Here is a 17,543-nt window from a genome sequence, read left to right on the forward strand (position 1 = left end):
TCTCAACTGGCCTACCTGGTTAAATAAAGGCGAAAAAAAAAAAATAATAATAATAATGATAAACAAAAATGTTCAGTGAGTGGCTTTTACCCATGAGTATGTATGTTGTGAAATTAGAATAATTTTGTTTTGACACAAAAGAAAACAACTCTATGTCCATTCCTTCATTCATGAGTTGAGAGATCTTTGACTGTATGCCTATTGCCTATATAGTGGACTCCAAAATGACTGGCACCCCTGACTGGCAATGCACAAACAATACTTTAAAAAATATAAAGAATATAATTATGGAGATAAACTCAAAATACCAACATGTGAGAAATACTGTACTTTATTAATGTTTCAATGTAACCCACCAAAATCATTTATTGATTTAATAAAAAATCAATGTCCTCCAAATCAAGGTTTCACAATTAATGGCACCCTTAAAGATTATTGTAAATGACATCTACCAAAATTAAACCAGGAATTAAATTCGACTTATTTATGTTTATCTAAGTCTTAAGGAACTATATTGAGCCATTACATCACTTCCTGTTTCACTAGGGTATAAAAATGAGGTAACACGCATGCAATATCCTTTTGTCATCCAACACCATGAAGAAAAACAAAATAACTGGCAGTTCAAAAGAGACAGATGGTCATAGACCTTCATAAATCTGGTAATGGCTACAAGAAGATTCACAAATGATTTATTATACCACTGAGCATTGTCAGGGCATTTTTTTTTTTTTAAGAAAAAAAATATGGAACAGTTGAAATGCACCCCCCCCCCCCCCCCAAACATGCAGGCCTTGGTGGCGTCTTGGGGTCAGACCTTTCTGACCGCAAGACACAGACGCAAGCGCTTGGAGTTTGCCAAACGTCATTTCAATTATGACTGGAAGTAGGTGCTCTGGTCAGATGAGACCAAAATTGAACGTTTTGGTCCGATACAGCATCGGCATGTTTGGCGTCGAAACAGAGATGCATACAAGGAGAGGCACCTCATACCCATGGTGAAACAGAGATGCATACAAGGAGAGGCACCTCATACCCACGGTGAAACAGAGATGCATACAAGGAGAGGCACCTCATACCCACGGTGAAACAGAGATGCATACAAGGAGAGGCACCTCATACCCACTGTGAAACAGAGATGCATACAAGGAGAGGCACCTCTTACCCACGGTGAAACAGAGATGCATACAAGGAGAGGCACCTCTTACCCACGGTGAAACAGAGATGCATACAAGGAGAGGCACCTCTTACCCACGGTGAAACAGAGATTCATACAAGGAGAGGCACCTCTTACCCACGGTGAAACAGAGATGCATACAAGGAGAGGCACCTCTTACCCACGGTGAAACAGAGATGCATACAAGGAGAGGCACCTCTTACCCACGGTGAAACAGAGATGCATACAAGGAGAGGCACCTCTTACCCACGGTGAAACAGAGATGCATACAAGGAGAGGCACCTCATACCCACGGTGAAACAGAGATGCATACAAGGAGAGGCACCTCATACCCATGGTGAAATATGGTGGTGGGTCAGTGAAGTTTTGGGGCTGTTTTAATTCCAGAGGTACAGGGGCACATGTTAATATTGATGGCAGAATGAATTCCACCAAGTATCAGGCAATTTTGGCTGACAATCTGGTTGCCTCTGCCAGAAGGCTGGGACTTGTCCGTAGGTGGACTTTCCAACCAGACAATGACCCAAAATATACCTCAAGATCCACACAGAAATGGTTCTGTGACAACAAAATTAATGTTCTGCCATGGCCATCTCAGTCGCCAGAACTCAATCCAATCAAAAACCTGTGGGCTGAGTTGAAGAGGTCAGTTGATAAGCGAAACCCAAAAATGTGAAGGATTTTGAAAGGATCTGTGTAGAGGAATGGTCCAAAATCCCTCCAAATGTGTTACTTAACCTTGCTGTTATCCTTGCCAGAGGTGGTTGCTCTAAGTACTGAGTGAGGAGTGCCAATAATTATGAAACCTTGATTTTGGTGAAATGTATTTTGTATTAAATAATTGTATGATTTTGGTTAGTTCCATTGAAACATTAATAATGTACAGTATTTCTCACATGTTGGTATTTTGAGTTTATCTCTAATTATATTTTAAATATATTTTTAAGTATTGTTTGTGCGTTGCCAGTCAGGGGTGCCAGTCATTTTGGAGCCCACTGTCGGTGAAGTCTACCCATAGAGTCTGTGGCATAGACTTTATACAAATTGTGAATATAAAAATAAGCGTAGGCCTGCCATCCTTCCTTTACAGAGACCATGCCTCTCTAGATGAGAAAAAACTACATATCCCAGGAAGCATTGAAAACATCGGGAGCTTTAGGGAACAGCGCTGCTGCAGACTGTGTGAGTACTCGATCGCTCGCAATTTGGGGAGCTCTCGGGAAAGCCGTTGAAGACCTACTTCTCGAAACAAGAGTACAACAATAAATGCCGTAATTTCCATTTGTTGGTTTTACAGAATTCTTCGTTTAGAATGGGTAATGGGCTCAATAAGGTATGTTATTCGTTGATATACAGCCTATGCATGCGCTCCTAAAGCAAAGTTTACGCATGGTCGCTGAGTAGGCTACAGTAGTTCTGTAGACAGGGGGTTTCAATGAATATAGAATGTCAATCAAACGCGTGTAGTCAAATGTGTTTAATGCGTGTGTTCTATTGGTGTTATGAACACGTATTGCGTCTAATTTATATTGAATCGGTGCACAATTGCATAATAGCATATTCACTTCAGGCCATCTGCCATAAGAGTGTCTGTTTGTCGCTGTATGTATGCTACTGTACACTTTAATGACTCTAGCTGTCTATCAAAGTAGACACACCCGGTGTGTAGGCGTTGTGCTTTTACATTCCAACTCCTTGGCTACACATTGGACAGATTTCTGTTGAAAATTATCAAAGCATGCTACATTTGATGATATTACTTATGGGTGTAATGCATTGCTGTGTCTTATCACATACTGTAGGCTCCGTGTCATCATGGATACTTTAGCAATTGACCTTCTCAAATGTTGGCTTGGTACTTGGTGTACACAACAGGTGTCATCAACTCATTTCAATTGGAAAAGCTTTCTGCACCTCTCATCACTGTTGTTCCAGCTGGGTTTGAGATGGGGGAGGAGAGGTATGAGGGACGCAGGCACACACACACACACACACACACACACACACATAAACACACACACACACACACACATAAACACACACACGCACAAACACACACACGCACACATAAACACACACACACACAGTGGATGAAAAAGTACCCAATGACTCAAGTAAAAGGGAATGTTATGGATAGCTAGGGTCACACTCCAACACTCAGACATAATTTACAAACAAAGCATTTGTGTTTAGTGAGCCTTCCAGATCAGAGGCAGTAGGGGTGATAAGTGTGTGAATTGAACCATTTTCCAGTTCTACTAAGCATTCAAAATGTAACGAGTACTTTTGGGTGACATGGAAAATGTGTGGAGTAAAAAGTATAGATAACCCAAAAAACGACTTAAGTAGTACTTTCAAGTATTATTACGACGTTTCCAGCTACAATAGTCATCTACAACATTAACAATGTCTACAACTGTATTTCTGATCAATTTTATGTTATTTTAATGGACAAAAAATGCTTTTCTTTCAAAAACAAGGACATTTCTAAGTGACCCCAAACTTTTGAATGGTAGTATATACACACACACACAGATCCTACATGAACATGTCTTATTATCACTATCATCAGAGTGAACTGTGTCGGTTATGTGAGCTCACTCGCCTCTGGTATTTGGTGTCAAACTAAATATACAGTCTCTGCACCTCCATGTTGTCTTTCCTTGAGAACACAGGCTATATATTTGAGTTTCGTCTTTGCTGTCAATAGTGGCACAGGAGTATAGGCCCAGGGGCTTGTGTTTAAGTAGTAATATTGTTGCTTAGCCTAGTTATTTGTGTAATGAATGAAATGCTTGTTGTAATTATGTGAGGTTTAAGAACTGGTGAATGTAAACAACAGGTCACACAATAATATTCCATTCTTACCTTCCCATAGGTCCTGCCTGACTTGTACTTGGGAAACTTCAAAGGTAAGTGTTTCTTCCCAGCTGTACTGGTCAAAGGCTTGAGCTAAGGAGAAGACCAATGAAGACACCCCTTTACCATTTTCCCTTCCAGTACATTTCAGTGGCACATTCATATTTGAGAACATTCTATGAATATTTAATAGATGATTCATGTGTTTTGTCATTCAATACTTGTTTTTCTTTAGATGCGAGGGACAGAGAGCAGTTAGCGAGGAACAACATCACACACATCCTCTCCATCCATGACAGTGCAGCCCCTATCCTGCCGGTAAGAAAACAATTCCCAGTGGACCATTCGCAAGATCAAAATGGCTAAATACCGCGTCAGACCGCCTTTCAGCATGATATTATATGAATGTACGTGATCTAATGACACCTGACACATGCATTAACACACATTCCTTAATGCCTGTCTGTAGCATATGCACACACAAAATCCAGTTTCAAAATCCAATTTGGATGGATGTTAATGTGACAAATCAAGATTTGCATCCAAGAATGCGGACACAGTTTGGTTAAGCAAATAAATTGACAGTCCCCATGTCAGTCCTCATGACTGCTCTTCCTATAAGAGCATGGTATATGTTTGCCCCTGGACCAGCCTGTCAGAAAATTCAGGACAGCAGTATGGGAATGTGGCTTAGTGTGTAATATTAGACTAGGCCCCATCCCAAACAAAACAGGTTCACATTACATCAATAGAAATCATTTGTTGGAGCCTGTATGAGCTCTGTGGGAGGGTGTAGGCGGTAGAGAGGAGTATTCTTTTTAGTTTCTGACCCAGTGCTCTGGCTCTAGCTTGTGTGGGATTTGGTGTTCTCATATTCTACTACTCCCTATAGAAACTAGCACAGTCTGTCCCGTTCCTTTACTTCCCCACTACAGCTGCAATCACCACATCAGAAACACCGTCTATAGGATAGGACCTGGTGTGTAAGCTTACATAATGGTTGTTATTGTTTGCAGACACACTTGTAAGACTGAGAGCATCATGTAATAGTGTGAACAGAGTGGTGTTTACAACGATCCTGTCGGCATGCTTTGCCTGTTAGATTGTAATTGTGTTAGAGCGTATAACAGTTGTATGTTTTCCTGCAGGAGATTACCTATCTATGCATCTCAGCAGCGGACCTGCCCACACAAAACCTGTAAGTAGCCCAACACACAGCACCACACAGTACACAAGGCTACCATACAGAACAGAACAGCACCGGACTGAAGCAGACTAGACCAGTCAGATCCATTCTATCTAGCACACACACTCTGTGTGGGCGTCTCTAGTTCATGTTCTCCTGATATGAAAATGATATGCTTCACATGCTCACCAGTTGACTGTGAATCAAAGCACTGAATAAATCACCAGCTGACTAGGCGATTCGGCTTCTTATTTCCCTAATGAGAAATCATGCAATGCTTTTTACTCATTAGGATTAAGACAATAAACATGCAGAGATGTAGTGAGCACCGACATACCAACATATACATACATAAATAGGTGGATAGATAGATCCTGTAAAAACATGCACAAATGCACACACACATTTCCTCTGGTTGAGTGCATAGAGTGCAGGTGGCCTGGTCCTCTATGCAGGAAGGAACAGGAAGTCTCTGGTTCTCTATGAGTTGCCACGTCCGTCTGCACTGCGCCTCTATTTTTATAACACCCCCGAAAAAGACTCACGCACACACTAACACCCAGGCACCCAGATGTCGCTGTCAACTCCCCTGTTACTCCCACACCTTGCCTCTCCAGCAAGGTGTGTGAAACCTGCAGGTGAAATGTTAAACTGGCCCTGGCTAGCCAGAGATGGACAGACACCACTTGCTTATCCTGGTCCTGTCAGGAGGATAGATAGATAGATGGCCCTAGGGCCTAGAAGAACACACCCATGCTCACCCCTATGGCCCTCCCCTCACCCATACCCTTCACTGCTCGCACACCACAGGTGGCTGATGGCACCGTAATTAGGGAGGATGGGCTCATAGTAATACCTGGAAGGGAATAAATGGAATAGTATCGAACACATCAAACACATGGTTTCCATGTGTGTTTTTCCACCTTTCCATTCACTCAATTCCAGCCATTATTATGAGTCGTTCTCCTCTCAGCATTATGAGTCGTTACCCACTCATACCCCCACTTTCTATGACTGGGGTGGAGGGCCCGTTTTACAGCTTTTTTGTCAAATTTAATGTTACTTGTCCTATATTCTTTGTCTTCCACAACAAATACAATGTTGTTACTACTGTGGGAATGGTAACTGGTTTGTTATTGTGTTATGACCTGCTTATGACTGTACATAACCTGTATGTGTGTCATTCTCAGGACACAGCACTTCAAACAGAGCATCATGTTCATGCACGAGTCCCGGCTGAAAGGAGAGGGCTGTCTGGTCCACTGGTGAGTCATAAACGTTGTCCATCTGTTACTGTATCTCCGGGTTAATCTGACTGCTCACAAGTGAACCCATGTGTGACTATGGTAAGCAGCACATAGACAGATAACACAGAAGGCTATTCTTGAACTTCCCCAAACAACAATCTTGATTTGAATATGTTGTGTTGTTCAACTATCTGAGGTATCTCTGGTGAGGGTCTTCTGAGAAATACAGAAGACCCTTCTGTTAAATAAATGTTCTAATGTTGCCTCCACAGTCTCTATCTTTGACTTCCAAGTCAAGTAAATGTATTGTCTATTAATATGACCTGCTGATGTCCATGCCCTTTATCTCTATCATGGCCATGCCAGCTCCTATCCATCCCTCCCTCTTAAATGTAAAGTCCCCATATTTGGGGACCCTATTTGATTTGTTTTATTGAATTGAGGGCTGGTATGAGAATGGTAGACCCTATCTGCAAAACCAGGATGTCTGCGGAAAGCTGAGTATCTTGGCTATTGATCGGCGCCTTCATGTCTTTGGTGTGACTCACTACCATATATGGGCATACGAATGTATAAGGTGGGGCCGAGCCGATAACCTCATTTCAAGATGGCTGCTACCTTCACTCCGGTTAGCGTTGTGAAGCATAAACGGAATAAACACGGAATACACTGATAAACACCAAAAGCCGGAACTCCGCAGATCATAAGGATATGTTATTCAGCTGCCTGTGACCTACCGTTATTGATCACCAGAGTCAAAATGTTTATTTTACCCAACGTTTTCATCAAACAAATTATAATCGAATCAAACTTTATTTGTCACATGGGTCGAATACAAGTGTAGACCTTACCGTGAAATGCTTGAAATGAGTTAAGAAAATATTTACAAAATAAAGTAAAGGAAAAATAATAAAAAAGTAACACAATAACAAAGTAATAACGAGGCTATATACAGGGGGTACCGGTACCGAGTCAGTGTGAGGGGGTACAGGTTAGTCCAGGTCATTTGTACATGTAGGTAGAGGGGGAGTGACTATGCTTAGATAATAAACAGTGAGTAGCAGCAGTGTAAAAACAAATGGAGGGGGTCAATGTAATAGTCCAGGTGGCTATTTGATTAATTGTTCAGCAGTCTTATGGCTTGGGGTTAGAGGCTGTTAAGGAGCCTTTTGGTCCTAGTATCGCTTGCCGTGCGGTAGCAGAGAAAACAGTGTATGACTTAGGTGACTGGAGTCTGTGATAATTTTATGGGCTTTCTTCTGTTACCACCTATTATATTTATTTTAATTTTACCTGGCAAGTCAGTTAAGGACAAATTCTTATTTTCAATGACGGCCTAGGAACAGTGGGTTAACTGCCTTGTTCAGGGGCAGAACTACAGATTTTTACCTTGTCAGCTCGGGGATTCGATCTTGCAACCTTACGGTTACTAATCCAACGCTCTGACCACTAGGATACCTGCCACCCCAGGTCATATAGGTCCTGCCACCCCCCAGTGGTGTGCTGGGCCGTACGCACTACCCTCTGTAGCGGTTTACGGGGACCCATGCCAAATCCTCATGGGTCTTACAAGGTAAGCTTCGATTTGGTCTGTGTTTTCGCTACATGGGGCATATGAAATTAATCCCTAGGTTGGTAGGAGCAAATCTAGCTTATTGCCAATGTTATCTGATGATGTATAACTTAATGGCAAGATCAAATGGCCAATGTCCATCGAATGACTATAGCCGGCAACTATGATGTTGCCGGCTGACGCGCTGTAGGCATCCATTACACAGAGAATTGGCTACTATGGCACCTTGACAGTCTTGTAGCCAATGAGGTAAGCTTTCCAGGGATATGCAGTTGACCTGGATGGGACAAAGCAAGGCCTAGAACCTTTTATGCGTAATGCGAACTACTGCTACCTGGATCAGAGACGAGACGCACACTACATTACATTGTAAACAGATTTCATCACTTTAACATAAAATGCTTCTCAAGGGGTAAAAAAAAGGTAAAAACTAATAATACCGAACAGAAACCTAAAAAGAAAGCAACTATGAATAAGTATACCGACATAGAAGCTTTGAATAAAATACTGGAGTCGGACTCGGATCCTTCATTCCCAAGATGGCATAGCAGTCAGACGTCCTTTCTCCTCGTCTTGTCGTGTCCCGTGTAAATATATATTTACATCTTTTCTTCGCATATCTTTTTATATATCTTTTTTTCTAAAAATCTCAACTTCAAAACACTCTCCTGCAACCCGCCTCACCAATTAAAAAAAAAGTATTATTCACCTCAAATCTGAAATCCATAATAGAAGCTAGACAGAAGCTAGCCAGTTTACTGGCTAATCGTTAGTATTCAGCTAACCACGGTTGGTGGTCATCAGCTATCCTTTAGCTCGAAAAGCTATCGCCAGTTTTGTACAAAGCGACTCAGACCAGAGCATACCGGACCAATTTTCTCTCCATATCCCTGGATTTCTACCGCAAGCTCTGGACATTTACACCTGGATCTTGCAGCTAGCTAGCTTCAATCCGAGTGACTATTGGCTTACGTCAGTCCCGGAGCAAACATCAATTATTCTGGAGCTAGCCAGGTGAAGAGTTCCATCAGCCACTCCTGGACTACAATCACCTATCCGGACCCGTTTTACTGCCGATGCAGAGCCCCACTGGGTCTTCACGACAGGACTACCGACGTTATCTGCCCGAGGGAGTTATCCAACTGGCCCCTCCGTCGCGACGTTACCTGAACGCCCATCTGCGGCCCGCTAATCGTTAGCTGTCTTATCGGCTGCTATCTGAATAGGTCTATCTGACAATTTTCTTGGGTCACTATATCTATTTTGCCAATTGGATTGTTCCCCTCTACCACACGGTACCCCACTAATCTACCGATGGAAACGCACAAGGTGGCTAAAAACAGACCTCCATCCTCTGCCAGTTTGCTACCGATGGCCCGGCTAGCTGTCTGAATCGCCATGACCCCAACCAACCTCACTACTCACTCGACTAAGCATGCCTCTCCTTAATGTCAATATGCCTTGTCCATTGCTGTTCTGGTTCATGTTTATTGGTTTATTTCACTGGAGAGCCTCTAGTCCTGCTCACTATACCTTATCCAACCTATTAGTTCCACCACCCACGCATGCGATGACATCTCCTGGTAGAGACTATATCTCTCTCATCATCACTCAATACCTAGGTTTACCTCCACTGTATTCACATCCTAACATACCTTTGTTTGTACATTATACCTTGAAGCTATTTTATCGCCCCCAGAAACCTCCTTTTACTCTCTGTTCCAGACGTTCTAGACAAACAATTCTCATTGCTTTTAGCCGTACCCTTATCCCACTCCTCCTCTTTTCCTATGGTGATGTAGAGGTGAATCCAGGCCCTGCAGTGCCTAGCTCCACTCCTATTCCTCAGGCACTCTCTTTTGATGACTTCTGTAACCGTAATAGCCTTGGTTTCATGCATGTCAACATTAGAAACCTCTTCCCTAAGTTTGTTTTATTCACTGCTTTAGCACACTCTGCCAATCCTGGCTTAGGAAGACCACCAAAAACTCTGAAATCTCCATCCCTAACTACAACATTTTCAGACAAGATAGAACAGCCGAAGGGGGCGATGTTGCAATCTACTGCAGAGATAGCCTGCAGAGTTCTCTCCTACTATCCAGGTCTGTACCCAAACAACTTGAGCTTCTACTTTTAAAAATCCACCTCTCTAAAAAGAAGTCTCTCACCGTTGCCGCCTGCTATAGACCACCCTCTGCCCCCAGCCGGGCCTGTTGTCCGGGCGTCTGGCAGTCTCTATGTTGGTGCCACAGGGTTCAATTCTTGGGCCAACTCTCTTCTCTGTAAACATCAATGATGTCGCTCTTGCTGCTGGTGAGTCTCTGATCCACCTCTACGCAGACGACACCATGCTGTATACTTCTGGCCCTTCTTTGGACACTGTGTTAACTTCTTGGATATAGGGGGCGCTATTTTAATTTTTGGATGAAAAACGTTCCCGTTTTAAACAAGATATTTTGTCACGAAAAGATGCTTGACTATGCATATAATTGACAACTTTGGAAATAAAACACTCTGACGTTTCCAAAACTGCAAAGATATTGTCTGTGAGTGCCACAGAACTGATGTTACAGAAGAAACCCAGATAAAAATCCAATCCGGAAGTGCCGCATTTTTTTAAATCGGCTCATGCCAATGACTCCTTATATGGCTGTGAAGGAGCTAGGAGTCAGCTTACATTTTCCACGTTTTCGCCAAGGTGTCTGCAGCATTGTGACGTATTTGTAGACATATCATTGGAAGATTGACCATAAGAGACTACATCTACCAGGTGGTCGCTTGGTGTCCTCCGTCGCAATGATTGCGTAATCTCCAGCTGTTTGCTTCTGATGAGAAGTCAACTGCCACCACTGATAGATTATCGAATAGATATGTGAAAAACACCTTGAGGATTGATTCTAAACAGCGTTTGCCATGTTTCTGTCGATATTATGGAGCTAATTTGGAAAAAAGTTAGGCGTTGTAAGTGACTGCATTTTCCGGTCTTTTTCTTAGCCAAACGTGATGAACAAAACGGAGCTATTTCGTCTACACAAATAATCTTTTTTGGAAAAAATGAACATTTGCTATCTAACTAAGAGTCTCGTCATTGAAAACATCCAAAGTTCTTCAAAGGCAAATTATTTTATTTGAATGCTTTTCTTGTTTTTGTGAAAATGTTGCCTGCTGAATGCTAGGCTTAATGCTATGCTGGGCTATCAATACTCTTACACAAATGCTTGTGTAGCTTTGGTTGAAAAGCATATTTTGAAAATCTGAGATGACAGTGTTGTTAACAAAAGGCTAAGCTTGTGTTTGAATATATTTATTTCATTTCATTTGCGATTTTCATGAATAGGAAACGTTGCGTTATGGTAATGAGCTTGAGGCTATGATTACGCTCCCGGATACGGGATTGCTCGACGCTAGAGGTTAACAACCCTCCAGATGAGCTTCAATGCCATACAACTCTCCTTCCGCGGCCTCCAACTGCTCTTAAATATAAGTAAAACCAAATCCATGCTCTTCAACCGATCGCTGCCTGCACCTGCCCGCCCGTCCAGCATCACTACTCTGGACGGTTCTGACTTAGAATATGTGGACAACTACAAATACCTAGGTGTCTGGTTAGACTGTAAACTCTCCTTCCAGACTCACATCAAACATCTCCAATCCAAAGTTAAATCTAGAATTGGCTTCGTATTTCGCAACAAAGCATCCTTCACTCATGCTGCCAAACATAGCCTCATAAAACTGACCATCCTATCGATCCTCGACTTCGGCGATGTCATTTACAAAATAGCCTCCAATACTCTACTCTATAAATTGGATGCAGTCTATCACAGTGCCATCCGTTTTGTCACCAAAGCCCCATATACTACCCACCACTGCGACGTGTACGCTCTCGTTGGCTGGCCCTCGCTTCATACTTGTCGCCAAACCCACTGGCTCCAGGACATCTACAAGACCCTGCTAGGTAAAGTCCCCCTTATCTCAGCTCGCTGGTCGCCATAGCAGCACCCACCTGTAGCACGTGCTCCAGCAGGTATATCTCTCTGGTCACCCCAAAAAAACAATTCTTCCTTTGGACGCCTCTCATTCCAGCTGTCATAGCAGCTCACAGTTTACTGCACCTGTACGTAGCCCATCTATAATTTAGCCCAAACAAGTACCTCTTCCCCTACTGTATTTATTTATTTATTTATTTAGCTCCTTTGCACCCCATTATTTCTATTTCTACTTCGCACATTCTTCCACTGCAAATCTCCCATTCCAGTGTTTTACTTGCTATATTGTATTTACTTCACCACCATGGCCTTTTCTTTGCCTTTACCTCCCTTATCTCACCTCATTTTCTCACGTCGTAGATAGACTTACTTTTCTACTGTATTATTGACTGTATGTTTGTTTTACTCCATGTGTAACTCTGTGTTGTTGTATGTGTCGAACTGCTTTGCTTTATCTTGGCCAGGTTGCAATTGTAAATGAGAACTTGTTCTCAACTTGCCTACCTGGTTAAATAAAGGTGAAATAAAATAAAATAAAAAAGGGGAACGAAGATTTCGACTTGGCCGACGAAGATTTCTTTCTAGAAGGATTGGATCCACTTTTAGATCTGTAAGTAAATTATTTTCATGACTTTATATATTTACTATAGGGATAGTTTTTTTTTACAAATGTTCTGCTTTTTGTGCTTTGGATTTAGTTACCATAGGCCTATGTAAGAAGTCATTTCAATGTTATATATTTCCAAAGTAGTTATTGTCTAGTTATTGTCTATGTTTCATATTAGTTCACTGTTTGCTGTTCTAAGTTTCATCTTTGTAACTTTGGAGAGGCCACTAAACTCTCATGGCCATTGTTTATTTGTGGTTGTCACCTCTGCCTTTGTGTTACTGTTTGCATTGTGTGTGTGCTTCACACCTTCTATGAGAGTCACTGTACAGATAAAGTTTAGGCTTGGTGTTTTTACTTTACATTAATGTCGTTTTGTAAATTTAGTCAACTGTAATTCTGTGTCTTACAACAATATATCCCTTTATCTTATTCACCACAGAGTGGAGGATGCAGAAGATTTGGATGATGACTTTTGGGAGCCACCCCTTCCCTGCAAGTGCCACCCCGACGGTCAAGGCCCCCCCCCCCCCCCCACTGCTGTGTCAATCACCCTTTCTGGTGGTTCTACATCCACCACTTGACAAAGGCCCCACTCCTCTTCAACCACCCCCACTGCAGTGTCAATCACCCCGTCTGATGATTCTACTACCACTACTGCGCAAAGACCCCACTCCTCTTCAACCACCCCCAGCTTACAGCTTACAGATGGTAGGCAATTAAGGTCACAGTTATGAACACGTAGGACACTAAAAGAGGCCCTTCTACTGACTCTGAAAAACACCAAAAGAAAGATGCCCAGGGTCCCTGCTTATCTGCGTGAACGTGCCTTAGGCATGCTGCAAGGACGCATGAGGACTGCAGATGTGGCCAGGGCAATAAATTGCAATGTCCGTACTGTGCAATGTCCGTACCTAAGACAGTGCTATAAGGAGACAGGACGGACAGCTGATCATCCTCGCAGTGGCAGACCACGTGTAACAACACCTGCACAAGATCGGTACATCTGAACATCACACCTGTGGGACAGTTACAGAATGGCAAAAACAACTGCCCGAGTTACACCAGGAATGCACAATTCCTCCATCAGTGTTCAGATTGTCCGCAATAGGCTGAGAGAGGCTGAACTGAGGGCTTGTAGGCCTGTTGTAAGGCAGGTCCTCACCAGACATCACCGGCAGCAACGTCGCCTGTGGGCACAAACCCATCGTTGCTGGACCAGACAGGCCTGGCAGAAAGTGCTCTTCACTGAAGAGTCGCGGTTTCATCTCACCAGGGTTGATGGTCGGATTCGCGCTTATCGTCGAAGGAAAGAGCGTTACACTGAGGCCTGTACTTTAGAGCGAGATCAATTTGGAGGTGGAGGGTCCGTCATGGTCTGGGGTGTGTCACAGCATCATCGGACTGAGCATGTTGTCATTGAAGGCAACCTCAACACTGTGCATTACAGGGAAGACATCCTCTTCCCTCATGTGGTACCCTTCCTGAAGGCTCATCCTGACATGACCCTCCAGCCTGACAATACCACCAGCCATACTGCTCGTTCTGTGTGTGATTTCCTGCAAGACAGGAATGTCAGTGTTCTGCCATGGCCAGTGAAGAGCCCAGATCTCAATCCCATTGAGCATGTCTGGGACCTGTTGGATTGGAGGGTGAGGGCTAGGGCCATTCCCCCCAAAAATGTCTGGGAACTTGCAGGTGCCTTGGTGGAAGAGTGGGGTAACATCTCACAGCAAGAACTGGCAAATCTGGTGCAGTCCATTAGAAGGAGATGCACTGCAGTACTTAATGCAGCTGGTGGCCACACCAGATACAGACTAATACTTTTGATTTTGACCCCTCCTTTGTTCAGGGACACATTATTCCATTTCTGTTATGCAGTTGATGGACTTCCCGTTACTTGGCGGTGGGTACAAGCTCTTAGTGGACCATTTTTATTCTAGTCCCATAGTTTTCATAGACCTCTTGAAAAAGAAAATAGGGTCTTGTGTCACCATTCGTCCTAACAGACTCGGTTTCCCCAAGACCAAGGTAAACAACATGAAAAGACTGCAGAGAGGGGGGCCATACGTTGGATCAGGACTAACAAGCTGCTACGGAAGTAACTATGCTCACCACACAGCATAAGGCATTCAATAACGACCATGTCTCAAGAAGCGTGAAAAATGCCAATGGGTGATGGGTGAGGAAGAATAAGAATGTCCCTATTTCTGTTTCTGTGAAGGACTACAATGCCAGCATGAGGGGTGTCGACCTATCTGATGCTCTGATAGGCTACTACCAGGTCCTCCACAAGACCAGGAAGTGGTATAATACTTTTTTTTACCACTTTGTGGACATTGCTACAGTAAATATTTTTATTCTCCACAAGCAGATGGCCAAAGCAAAGGTCAAACCCCTCTCTCCCAGTTGGCCTTCCAACAGCAGCTGGTGTTGAATTGGGGGCCCAAAGCAACCTCACAACCACCACAGACCAATACATTGGATATGCCTAGGCTAAACGTTCAGGCACTTTGGAGAGGCTACAAAAACACTTGAAATCCCCTGTATGTCCCCCAAAACCACCACAATGTTTGAGAGAGGATGGTGTTTAAGAAATGTAGTTTTTATAAAGAACAATAACTTTTAGGCACCCCCAGTGTGCAAAAACAGGGCAATTACCACATTCGGACACTTTGGAGAGGTTGAAAGGACAGTTGAATGTTGATATGGTAGACATTGTGTTTTTATAATGAACAAATAGCATTTAAGGATTGAAAATATGTACTAGCAGTGGAATGATCTAATTTACAGACATATGCCACTTTGGAGAGGTTTAGGGACACTTGGAAACGTCCACACCTGACACCACTTACTAAAACATCTGCCCATTTCTAGCTGTTAGGTCTATCAATCCCATTTGCTTTCTGATATTGTTCACATGTTGTAGAAGCCATCTGATGTGTTTCAGCTCTAGACATGAATTATTCACTTATAGCTTGCAATAAAATAAAAAACTGTTATTTTGTGTGCACTTGATCTTGTGTACTCCTATATATCTTCTGATCATTTCCTCAAAATCTCCCAGATGTCTTCTTTCCAAATATGCCAAGTTTTTGCATGTCGGAATCATGTAATTACACATGAATAGCAGTTACTTTTGGGTAAGTCTATTTAGGCGGGAATCTACATTTTGCCATTACATTTAAGAGGTTAACCATCCATTCCTCTCTCCATGCAGTCTGGCGGGTGTGTCTCGGAGTGTCTCCCTGGTGGTGGCCTACATCATGACAGTGACAGGGCTGGGCTGGCAGGAGGCTCTGGCTGCTGTGAGGGTGGCCCGGCCCTGCGCTGGCCCCAACCTGGGGTTTCAGCGCCAGCTCCAGGAGTTTGAGACCACTCACGCTGACCAGGTCAATACAGAGGGGGATAGAGGGAGGACAGGGGAAAAGATGTCAGTCTAGGTACAGGTGACAGTAAGAGATGCAGGCACTCTTGGAGGGAATGGAAGTTCAATAAAAAGGAGTTTCTTATCATTAAAAAATGTATGTGTTAAGCATTAAAGCCTTCAGAGAGTGGAGTAGCCTTGTAGTTACTTGAGGAATAGAATAAAGCTACCTCAACAGACAAGAGAATTGACATACTGTATGTCTGTCTCTCCAGTACAGGGAGTGGCTTCGGCAGGAGTACAAAGAGAGTCCCTTCAATGACGAGGACGACATCCGCATCCTGTTGACAAGGAGTCTCAAACCCAACGGGGTGGCGGTGGAGGTGAATATTGAGCCGCCCACCCCTCCAGGATTGCAGGGTACCTGAGACCCCTTATCTAGGTCTTACGTCTTGCATTGTGGGATGATACCACTCTGGTCCCAAGAGGGGGGGGTTCTCTCTCTGTCAGTACGCCGTTGGACCAGTCTCTCTCTCTGTTGTTGTCCCTTTGCTGGAGAAGACTGGGGGAGGATGGGCCGATTGATTCACCATTTTGAGAAGGTTTATTGATGTTTTATTATGGCTAATACTACTGGTTTCGTTACCCCTATTTTATGTATATAGCTATGTATACCACGTTCTGTATTTGTACTTGCTTTTCTAAATCTTCAAAATGTATAATATTGTTACCATGTCATTTGTTTCTTCTTGAAGCCATTTGTGAGCTTTTTGTGCAATAATAAAAGGATTCAAGTCACTGTGTGATTAAATGGTTATTAACTGCTGTGTGTGCTGTCAGATACCATGTGATGACAGAAAGACATTCTCTGTGCTCTCTGTTTCGGGTCTATTTCCTGTTTGTGTCTAATGCAAAGGAAGCCTTGCATGACAGCAGTAAAAACAACCTTTTCAGCCAACTTTCACTGTCAGCATCGGAGGGATAGAGAGGGCTGGGCATGAGTGCAACTAGTTCTGAAAAGTAACTACATTTAATTTGTCTGTAGCTTACCCATTAGCTTACCTATAGTGTAGACCTCCAATAGATATATCACAGTCTATGAAATAGACCCAGATGATATTTAAGGTTATGCACATTTCACAACCACTGGAGGGCAGCAGTATTGCCATAGTATAACCAATTTAGGCTATATTGTAGGCTATTTGTTAATGAAATTAATCCACTCTTCTCCACTAAAATATACTATATCAGTGTAATACTGTAATCACATATCAGGAGGGTTGACTAAATTAAATAGAAATTCAATTTTAAAAGCAATATAACAAAGATATGAAAAATATATACAGTGCATTCTGATAGTGTTCAGACCCCTTCACTTTTTCCACATTTTGTTACGTTACAGCCTTGTTCTAAAATGGATTACATTGTTTCCCCGCCTCATCAATTTACATACAAGACCCCATAATGACAAAGCAAAAACAGGTTTTTAGATTTTTTTTCAAATGAAAGTAAATGTTGTTTCAGACCTTTTACTCAGTACC

At 42.9% G+C, this 17,543-nt stretch overlaps 1 protein-coding gene across 2 annotated transcripts; it reads left to right on the forward strand.

Annotated features, from left to right (window-relative positions):
- Positions 1-613: 613 nt before the first annotated feature.
- Positions 614-16,801, forward strand: dusp22b (dual specificity phosphatase 22b). 2 transcript variants are annotated; one of them, XM_031810698.1, is made up of 8 exons: positions 614-662; positions 2,268-2,359; positions 4,056-4,089; positions 4,272-4,354; positions 5,185-5,234; positions 6,413-6,487; positions 15,856-16,027; positions 16,278-16,801. In XM_031810698.1, the coding sequence occupies exons 2-8, from the start codon at positions 2,285-2,287 to the stop codon at positions 16,428-16,430; spliced, it is 642 nt and encodes a 213-aa protein (XP_031666558.1). In that variant the 5' UTR covers positions 614-662; positions 2,268-2,284; the 3' UTR covers positions 16,431-16,801. The 2 variants fall into 2 exon arrangements, with proteins under 2 accessions (XP_031666558.1, XP_020330854.1); XM_020475265.2 differs by lacking the exon at positions 614-662 and having other exon boundaries at positions 2,335-2,510.
- The last annotated feature ends 742 nt before the right edge of the window (positions 16,802-17,543 follow it).

Source organism: Oncorhynchus kisutch, linkage group LG30, assembly GCF_002021735.2.
Source record: "Oncorhynchus kisutch isolate 150728-3 linkage group LG30, Okis_V2, whole genome shotgun sequence".
NCBI lineage: Eukaryota > Metazoa > Chordata > Actinopteri > Salmoniformes > Salmonidae > Oncorhynchus > Oncorhynchus kisutch.